The sequence below is a fragment of the Anser brachyrhynchus genome (assembly GCF_964034855.1).
Source record: "Anser brachyrhynchus genome assembly, chromosome: 24".
NCBI classification, from domain to species: domain Eukaryota; kingdom Metazoa; phylum Chordata; class Aves; order Anseriformes; family Anatidae; genus Anser; species Anser brachyrhynchus.
The window spans coordinates 3,734,147-3,743,566 of NC_137717.1; the positions used below are offsets into that span (position 1 = coordinate 3,734,147).

General features: G+C 66.2%; 1 protein-coding gene across 7 annotated transcripts; it reads right to left on the reverse strand.

Annotated features, from left to right (window-relative positions):
* Positions 1-746: 746 nt before the first annotated feature.
* On the reverse strand, positions 747-8,865 carry PAFAH2 (platelet activating factor acetylhydrolase 2). 7 transcript variants are annotated; one of them, XM_080567288.1, is made up of 11 exons: positions 7,746-7,945; positions 7,474-7,568; positions 7,047-7,197; positions 6,726-6,822; positions 6,572-6,640; positions 6,324-6,438; positions 5,227-5,340; positions 4,996-5,087; positions 4,743-4,913; positions 4,478-4,626; positions 747-972 (listed from the first exon to the last, which is right to left on the reverse strand). In XM_080567288.1, exons 2-11 carry the CDS (start codon positions 7,561-7,563, stop codon positions 965-967), a joined length of 1,056 nt encoding a protein of 351 aa, XP_080423414.1. In that variant the 5' UTR covers positions 7,564-7,568; positions 7,746-7,945; the 3' UTR covers positions 747-964. The 7 variants fall into 7 exon arrangements, with proteins under 7 accessions (XP_080423414.1, XP_080423410.1, XP_080423409.1 ...); XM_080567284.1 differs by lacking the exons at positions 747-972; positions 7,746-7,945 and adding exons at positions 3,813-4,148; positions 8,820-8,865; XM_080567283.1 differs by lacking the exons at positions 747-972; positions 7,746-7,945 and adding exons at positions 3,813-4,148; positions 8,788-8,843.
* Positions 8,866-9,420: the final 555 nt, after the last annotated feature.

Consider the following 9,420-nt stretch of genomic DNA (forward strand, 5'->3'; position numbering starts at 1 on the left):
CGGGGGTTAAAAAGGAGGATGGGGCGTTTGGGGTCCCCGTCCCACCTCGCACAGCCCCCTGCTCTCCCCCACCACTGTGCACAGGTACAAAGCACGCGCCAGCATCCGTGGCGCTGAGCTCAGCCTGTGCTTCCTCCTAAACCTGGGGGAAAGGACCAAAAACGATCCCTGCGATGTGTTTTGGGGTAGCCTGGAACTAGAGAGACCCCACGCAGCCCCTTTCCTCCTCCCGTGCCTCAGTTTCCCTTAGTCCTTTCCATCCTGTTTATTCAGGAACCATCTCTTGCCCTGTGTAGGGGCAGGAGGGACCGCTGCAGCCTGAAACAGGGCTTCTGCTGCAGACTGAAAACTGTCAAAAAAAAAACAGTTATTCCCTCAAAATGCTTCAAATGCAGCTGGTTGAGAGCACGGGAGCCTGCTGTGCCCGCAGCTTTGCATTTCGGTGGCCTGGAGCAGCAGCTCAGCCCCGCGGCATCGCAGCAGGGAACCGGCAAGCGCGTGCCCTGGTCCCGCTGTGCGACCCAGGGCAGGAGGAGCTGGTGCTCCGGGAGGTGACAAAATCGAGGCGAATCCCTCGTGACTGCGAGCATCCGGGGGTTTTCAGCCCGAGGCGGCCTGGAAGCTGGGTGACAACTTGCTTCCGAGTGAGAAACCGGGTGTCTCCTACAAACCTCGCGCAGAGCCAAGTCCTGGTTTGCCAACAGAAACAAACAAAAAAATCGACACAAAAGCAAGCGTGTACTCACCGATCGACGGAGTCCCAGGGATTCTGCTCAAGTGGGCGCTGCTGGGTCTGGGCTAGGAGCGGGGCACCTGCATCCCTGCTGCTCCTCAGGGCTGGGGCCGCAGCTCGCAGCCGGCCACCGAGCTCCCCTGCCAGAGCTCGCGCGGGTCTCGCCGGCGCACGCGGAGCTCAGCCTGCAGGGCTGCACACCTTCGGGAGCCATTGTGCATTCAGGCCTTACTATTGCCCTTAAAAACACGAGAAAAAATGAAAAAAAAAATAAATAACAACAACAACAACAAAAAGCTCCAGTAATTGCTATGGTAATTAAAAGGAGGTTTCAACACAAGTCTCAATTTGCATTAATTAAATCAACCGGGGGAGCTTCGGTGGAGTAAACGAGGTTGTCTAAGGAGCAGGAAGCGCTGCAGCAGGCTGGGGCTGGTCGCTGCACGTCGCTGCACCTCGCTGCACGTCTCCGCACCTCGCTGCACGTCCCCGCACCTCGCTGCCTGCACGCGCGGTCTGGGGAGGGTCCTGCAGCTGCGAGGGGCTTCCCGGCAGGGAGGCAGCCGCAGGCAGCAGGGGCTGGGGAGGACGCTGGGGAGGCTGGCGGGCAGGCAGGCGGCTGCGAGCTGCTGGGAGCCGCACGCCCGGCCTGCGCCGCCGGCTGTCAGCCCCGAGCCCGCGGAGCCGCAGCAGGTCTGCGAGCGGAGGTTGCGCTGCGGCGAGGCGTGGGTAAGAGGAATTTGCCCATTCACACCCCGGCCGTGCTGCAAGCACAGCTGTGAGGGGAATACAAATGGGCAGCTGGGTTTTTTGTTGTTGTTGCTGTTTTGTTTCAAATTTATTTATTTTTGAAGCCACCGGTTTGAACAGGAAAGCCGGTCAGACGCTCCGAGGTGCTTGGCTGGAGGCAAGCCCTTCGCAGCTCAGAGCTCTGGGGCCGGCTGCGTCCCCACAACCAGCACAACCCCAAAACCCCACGGCCAGCGGGACCCCATGGATTAAAACCCAGCTCTGCCACAGTCAGCCCTGAACCCCCGCTCTGTCGGCTCAGGCTGACCTAGAGCTGATAAGGGCGGGTCACTGGGGCAGCTGGCAGCCCAGGCTAACCTTGAACTGCTGCCTCCTGCCAAAAAACAAAACAAAACAAAATAAAACAAAACCCTTCTGGCCAGCCCCAGCGAAGCAAAGCAACCGCGCTGGGAAGCAGGGCAAAGGTCTCCATCGCGTGGCAGCGAGCACCGGGGTTTTGTGCTGCTCCTCTTGGGCTAAAGGGGTGGCGAACGTGATGGAGACGGGGAAGGAGGCTGCTGGGGGGGAGGCTGCTGGGGGGGAGGCTCCAGGCTGGGTTTGGCAGCAGATGCAGCGGGGCAGCGAGGTCAGGGAGTGCTGGGAGAGGGATCCCCCAGCAGCTGAGCACAGGGGAGCCGGGAGGGGACGATGGAGCGGAGGAGGGAAGGAGCCTGCCCTGCCCCAGCGACACCGGGGCTCTTCCAAACCCTCCTCATTCCTCTTCTGGGCAAGAAGAGAGCCAGGGACGGGGCCCTGGGCACGGGGGCCAAATCCGGAGAGGGGAGCAGCCCACGGGGGGTGCAGGGCCGGGCAGCCCCTGCTCCCCCTCTCTCCCAGCCCCACGGGCACGGCGATGGCAAGGAGCAGCTCCTGGCGAGCCCAGGGGTTAACGTGTTCGGGAGCCACCCTCCGACCACAGCCGCTCCCCCCCGGCTCCCGAAGGCCCTTACATAAGGCTCCTGCACAATTTATGGCCTTCCTCAGCTGGTGCCGCCACCGGGCTGCTCCGTGCGGTGTCAGAGCAGATGGCGGCGGCGCTAACTCGGGGAGGAAGATGGGACTTGATTTCTGCACCGGTCACTGTCTCTCGCTGTTAGGCAGGATGCAGAAGCACGTCCCCCCCTGACAGGCTCTGTCCCCCCCCAGATCATCGCAGGAACCGACCTTGAGCGTCCCCACCCCACCCTCAGCATCTCAGCAGCACGGTCCCGCTGCTCCCCGCGTTACCACGCCCCAGCCTGCTCCCAGCACCAGAGGCTGTAAATCAATTAAAAATATATCTGGAAGCCTCGAAAGCACCGGGGGCTTGCGGTCCTGTCTGTGTCGGTCCTTCGTGCCATGGGAGGAGGACAGGAGATGTGTTCTCTGCTGCCACACCTTTCCCCGATCACCCCAGGGCATCCTCAGCCCTCGATTAAGAGGAGACAGCGAGGAGGGGATGCGGCCGTCGCACCGGAGGAGGGAGGGAAGGATGCTGCTCCTCCATTCCCCGCTTCCCCCAGGGCCCTGGGGTTTGCTGTCACCGGGCAAGGAACAGCTCAGGCCCCCCAGACCCGAGGCACCCGAGGAAACCTTGCTGCCGCAGGGTCCCGCGAGCTGTGGCACCGTGCACATCCCCAGCGGGAGCCGCGGGGGACAAAGACCAAGCAGATGGACGCCACCACCCCGCCGGCGGCAGCAGCTGCCGAGGCAGCGCGTCCAGCACCACCGGCTGCGGCCCCGGCCACAGAGCCCATACGGAAATCTGGGGAGGGTCTGCGGGGCCCTAAACCGGCGGCCCCAGTGCCGCCGGGCTGCTTCGGGACAGCTGAGGACCGGACCCTCCTTAAAGAGCAGCCGTTGCGCTCACGTCTCCGGTATTCCTGGGGACAGGGTTGTGGATGCTTCCGGACTGCTTCCATCCTGCCTCCAGCGCGTGCTCGTGCCTGCAGCCTGCTCGCGGCGCTGCTCTCGGTGCTGCACGACCCGGCTGTTTGCTGTGTCACATCCCTGCACCGCCGGGCTGCTCAGAGATGCTTCCTTAAACCACTTTCTTCCCCCCCCCTTTCCCCTCCCCAAATTTTGCACTTGAAGCCAGCAATCAGCTCAGCTTCCCGATCAGATCTGCATCGCCTCCGTGCTCGGAGCCCTTTCGCTGCGTCTTTCTTTGCTCTGGTTCTTGTGGCCCCGCTTGGTCCATCCCCAACCCTGCCCCTGCCACGTGTGCCACCGCCGCTGCGCACCCAGCCAGGACCGGAGCTGCCCCCGTGCCCCACGCGTGCGAGAAGGCCGCCACCCAAGGGAGCCCAAGTCCTCATCCCCAGGGGTTTTATTCCCTGAGCTCCGCAGCCCTCGCTGCCCCACCGCAGGCAGCCCTCGGGCCGGGAGGGATTTCCCGGCACTCCTGACGAGCGCCGCAGCCGTGTCCCACAGGCGCAGTCCCCAGGCCCTGCTCTCCCCAGGGGCCCTCCTGCCCTTCGGGGCTGGCTCCCGAACGTCCTCGGGCGGATGATTTCCCAGCTCCCAGCTCCCAGCAGCGGCCTCGCAGCCGGTTACAGGTTGGAGAGGCAGGGAGGTGCTTCCGGCACGACCGAGTCGCCGATGCCGTCCAGGAGGTGGTCCCAGCGATCGAAATCCTCCCTCAGGTCTGCGTGGGGCAGAGCCGGGCACGGGGTCACTGCAGCAGTTCCCGGCCTGGCCCCACGTATAAAAGAGGAGCAGCCACCGGGCACCGTGCTTTGCGCAGCGAAGCTTTGCCTTAAGGCAAGGGGTGACCCAAAGATTTCCCAACCAGTGACCCACAGCCGCGTGGGGTGCCAGAGCCTCGGCCACGTGCGCCTGGAGGACAGGAGCCACGCGGCTCGTGGCCATACGGGATGAGAAGCCCCAAACCAACCCCGGGGAGGCGGCCCTGCAAGCTGGGGGCTCTCGTGCCCTCCCAAACCCCACCCAACGTGCCCCCCACGCACGCCGTACCGAGATGCCTTTGCAGGAAGGCCAGAGCCGCCCGGCTGGTGATGTCCAGGCCCTTGTGGGGGTCGAGGGTGCCCCCCACGCTGAAGATGCGCTTGACGAGCTTCCCGGTGAGAAAGGCGAAGTCGGTTTGGCTGTGGTGCACGGACCCCCTGGGGAAGGGAAGGGAGCGTGGCAGGGGTCCTGCTGCTCCCGGCCGGCTCCTCGCTGCTCCTTTCGGGGCGGGGGGGGGGGGACCACCGGGTGCCTGCCCCCAGCCCCGACTCACAGCACGGTTATGATCCTCGTCTGGCTGTTTCTGGAGCTCAGCCTCTTCATTTTGGCGATGCTTTCTGGCGTCTGGAACTTCTCGGCGTTGATGAAGAGCACGGGCCTGGGCACCTCTGGGTACAGCGTGTTCTCCAGGGGGAACATCCAGGCGTCGAGAGCCACCGCGCACCTGCGCGGGACGGACGCACGGCGCTGGCCTCGGGCAGCCCCCGGCCCCCCAGCCCCTCGGCAGCACCCCCGGAGCCGCTCACCTGAAGCTGGGCTCCTTCACCAAGGCCAGCACGGCGGTCACCCCCCCGAACGAATGGCCCATGACAGCCACTTTGGCCAGATCAACGCCGTCCTGAAAAAAGGGTGAGCCGGCGTGGCTCCGCATACGTCCCCAGGAAAAGACGCGTGGAACGCGACCTGATCCTGCCTGCAACCCCCCCAGCCCGACGAAGCCCCCGGGCTGCTCCCCCGGCACCCCCGGAGCCGGGTACCTTCAGCACGGAGAGGTCGAAGTCCGGGTGCAGGACGTTGGGGACGGGCTGACCGCCGCGGATGGCCTGGAAGAGCCGGAGCGCCCGCACGCACTCATTTGCTCTCTGATGAACCTGCAGCGAGAGTTGCCCTGGGCAATTAGCCCCCTGCTAATTACAGGCAGGGTCCTCACGGTGCTGCCTTCCCCAATGTGTCCCCCCCCCCCAGGCTCTTCACTCTAAACCCACAACGCTCGGCCAGGCTTTCCCTGAATTACGGCGGGCGAGAGAGGCTGCAGCACAGCGGCTCCCGCAGGGCTGCAGTGAATTTATTGGGGTGGTTTCCTTTTCCACTGCGATTCACTCCATCTGATACCACGGACCGCCGGAGATAACCCAAAGCCCCCGAAATCCCTCAGTGCTGAGCCGTGCCGGGGAGATGCTGCCCTTCGGCCGAGCCTCTGCTATATTTATAATAATAATAATCTCTGCTGGATTTATCGTTCCCTTTCAACACGTGAACTGAGCACAAGCACATGAGCATAAGCTCGTGGGGTCATTTTTACAGGGAACTATTTACCTTGTCCGTGCCACGTGCTGTGAAATGGGGCATATGTGAAGCTAACAGGCTGGGAAGCGATTCGGGGCTGCTAAAACACCTCCGACCACTCCGTGTCCTGCAGTTCTCCTGCCACAAATCTCAGCTGCCGGGGTAATCCCCGAGAGGGAGCAAGCAGAGCACAACCAGCAGCAGCACCAGCAGCAGCAGCAGCAGCAGCAGCAGGGCTGCAGACGCGGCCGAGCCCCCCCAGGCTGGGGACAGCCCGGCTCCCTGGGGCACCGGTGACCTTACGCACGCGGGGACGTGGCCAAACCCTGCCAGGCTCCAGCCGGTGTCAGCCTAAAGCCAGGCGGAGGGGGCCCAGGAAACGAAGCCAACCAGGCTGGGCGGATTTTAATCATCTTGCGAGGAAGAAGCTCGGGCTCAGCCCCAGAATTGCCCCCGTACGGGTTGGGGAAGGGCAGGAGAAGCCCCCAGGGAGTGCAGCTCGGCTTGCCCTGGGGTGGGGATTTGGCGCGTCCCGCTTTGCCCACCCTTAGCCCTGCCAGCCCAGCACCTGCATGTTCCGAAAATAAAACTCCTTCTGTCCCTGGGGCACCCGCTGGTGGTGGATCCACTGCTCCTGCCCGCTCCCCGCCGTGCAGAAATACGTCACGGAGGCAGAGCGGTCCCTGCGGCAGCGGGAGGGCAGAGGGCACGTGGGGGGGCAGCACCCCACGTCCAGGCCCCCGTTGGAGGCACCAGCGGGATCGTTTCCCTCTCGGGACCACCGGACCCGTGAGGCGGCGGGGTCCGGGTGCCAACCTGTGCTCCAGCGCCGCCACCACGAAGCCCCGGGACGCCAGCTCCGTGCAGATGGACGAGTACAGGGTGCTGCGGAGGGCCCCCGGTGGGGTCAGGGCTCCCACCCGGGTCCCCGTCCCGGCTCCAGCCCCGAGCCCCCCGCCCGTCCTCCTACCGAAAAGCCCCCAGGCCATGGGAGAAGATGACCAGCGGGTACCCGCCGCTGCGGGGTTTGAACGGCGCCTTCCAGCTCACCGGCACTCTGCAGGAGCCTGCGGGGAAGAGAAGGGACCCCGGAAAAAACGGGGGGACGGGCAAACCGGGGTGCTGCCGCCGCAGCGGGTCCCCGCTCGGCTCCGTCACCACCCACAGCACCCTCCCCGCATCCTCCTCACGCCGAGGACAGGCTCCGTGGCCTCAGACCCCACTAAAGTAATGGGGTCCCAGGGCAGGGGAGGCACCCGGGATGGGGTCGGGGTGCCGGCCGCCCCCTTACCGAAGGCGACGTGGAGCAGGGGCGCGCCCCAGCGCTGGCTGTGGCCGGTGGAGTCGGCCAGCCCGCGGCAGTACTCGTAGCGCGGGATCCAGCGCGGCCGCTCGGCCCCTTCCCGGGGCTCGCAGGGGTAGAAGAGGCGGAGGAAGAGCCCCTGGAGGAGAGAGAGGGGACGGGGGGGTGACGCGGGGGGGGCGGCGTGGAGCCCACCGAGGGCTGCGCCCCGGCCCCTCGCAGCCGTGCCCACCGCGGGACATCCTCGGCGAGCTCAGGCCCTGCAAAACCCGGCTGGCTGCGGCCACCCTGACTGTCCCTGTCCCCGTCCCTTGTCCCTGTCCCCGTCCCTGCCCCTGTCCCTGTCCCCGTCCCTTGTCCCTGTCCCTGTCCCTGTCCCCATCCCCGTCCCTTGTCCCTCTCCCCCGTCCCGTACCTGCTGTGTATGGCCCACCATGACGTCCACGCAGCCCACGCAGTGAGGTCCCTTCCCCGGGGGCAGCGCCAGCGACTGTTCCCCCCCCATGGCACCTGGGTGGAGGCAGGGGGTCAGCGTCCGTGCCCCGCACCCCGAACCAGGATCAGCCTCTTCCTTCCCCCGTCGCCTCCCCGTCACCAAAACCCCGCGCTGAGGCCACCGGGGTGCTGACGGGGGGGGAGAAAGGGGGGTCCCGGCTCCCACCGCCCCTCACGAACGACCACGGGCACCTGGGGGTGGCACCTTGGGGTGGCACCGAGGGGTGACAGCGGGACCTGGGGTCCCAGGCGCTGTCCCCAGCCCCACCGCCGCACGTTGCCCGGCCACGTGCTGCCCCGGCGGGGGCAAAGTCCCCGGGGCCGACCCGAGGCCGTGGTTCCTCGCCCCGTGGGGTTTTTAATCCGTCCTGTGCCCAACTCGCCCCTCGCCGTGCCCGGGGACCCGTCCCCGTCCCACCCTGTCCCCGGGGAGGCGTTGGACGGGGCGCAGCAGCGCGGCCGGGCCCTGCGGAGCACGCAGCGCGCGAGCAAGAGGTCAGCGCAGGGCTGCGGGGCCGGACAGCCCCGGGAGCCCTCGGAGCCCCTGGGGACGCCCCTGGGGACACCCCTGGGGACACGGGGGGCAGAGTCCTGCCCCCACCCCCCGCAGAACTACAGCTCCCAGCGTGCCCCTGGGTGGGGACTACAGCTCCCAGAATGCCCCGCAGCCCCCCCTCCGGACTACAGCTCCCAGCACCCCCCGCGGAACTACAGCTCCCAGCGCCCCCCTCCCCCCCCCCAGCCCTGCCTGCAGCTCCCAGGGCTCCCCCCAGTGCTCCCAGTTACCAGTGCAGCTCCCAGTGCGCTCCCAGTGCCCTCCCTATAGCTCCCAGTGCCCCCCCATAGCTCCTAGTGCCCCCCCATAGCTCCCAGTGCCCCCCCATAGCTCCCAGTGCCCCCCATAACTCCCAGTGTCCCCCTATAGCTCCCAGTATACCCCCATAGCTCCCTGTACCCCCCCCATGCCTCCCAGTACCCCCCATAACTCCCAGTGCTCCCCCCCCTTAACTCCCAGTGCTCCCCACAGCTCCCAGTGCCACCCATAACTCCCAGTACCCCCTATAACTCCCAGTGCTGCCATAACTCCCAGTGACCCCTGTCCCAGTTCCCCCTCTGGCTCCCAGTGCCCCTCCCACAGCCCCCCGAGCTCCCAGTTACCCTCTGTGCCCTCCAGCTCCAGCACCCCCCCGGCACCAGTATCCCCCAGTAGCCCCCCAGCGCTCCCCGCTGTCACCAGTGCAGGGGGACACAGCTCCCAGCACACACCAGTGCTCCCAGCACTACAGCTCCCAGTGCCACGCGTGGGCGGGGACTACAGCTCCCAGTAGCCACCAGTGCGGGACACAGTGCCCAGTGCCACCAGTGCAAAACCAGAGCTCCCAGTGCAAAACCGGAGCTCCCAGTGCAAAACCGGAGCTCCCAGTGCAAAACCTGAGCTCCCGGTGCCACCAGTGGAAAACCGGAGCTCCCAGTACAAACCCAGAGCAAAACCAGAGCTCCCAGTGCAAAACCGGAACTCCCAGTACAAACCCAGTGCAAAACCAGAGCTCCCAGTGCAAAACCAGTGCAAAACCGGAGCTCCCAGTTGGAAACCAGAGCTCCCGGTGCAAATCCAGTGCAAAACCAGAGCTCCCAGTGCCCCACTCACCCCAGTCCCCCCAGCCTCCGCGGGGCTGCCCTGACCTGCCGGAGCTGGGCCGGTCCCCACGGTCCCCACGCCCCCCCCCCCGACCCCACGCGTGGGTCCCGCTGCCCCCCCACCCGCTCCGTGCCCTGGCTCCCGCCCCCCCCCCCCCCGCGGTAATCCCCTGGGCGGCGGGGGATTAAAACTCCCCGCGTGGCCGAGCTGTCCCCGGGGCCGGGCAAA

Bases quoted from the DNA above. Each gene is read 5' to 3' on its own strand.
- PAFAH2 (XM_080567284.1), bottom strand. From the start codon at position 7,563: ATGGGGGGGGAACAGTCGCTGGCGCTGCCCCCGGGGAAGGGACCTCAC. The intron at 6,823-7,046 runs GTAAGGGGGCGG...TCTTCCCCGCAG, and splicing joins CCTGCTCCACGTCGCCTTCG to GCTCCTGCAGAGTGCCGGTG. The intron at 6,641-6,725 runs GTAGGAGGACGG...GGCCCTCCGCAG, and splicing joins CATGGCCTGGGGGCTTTTCG to CACCCTGTACTCGTCCATCT.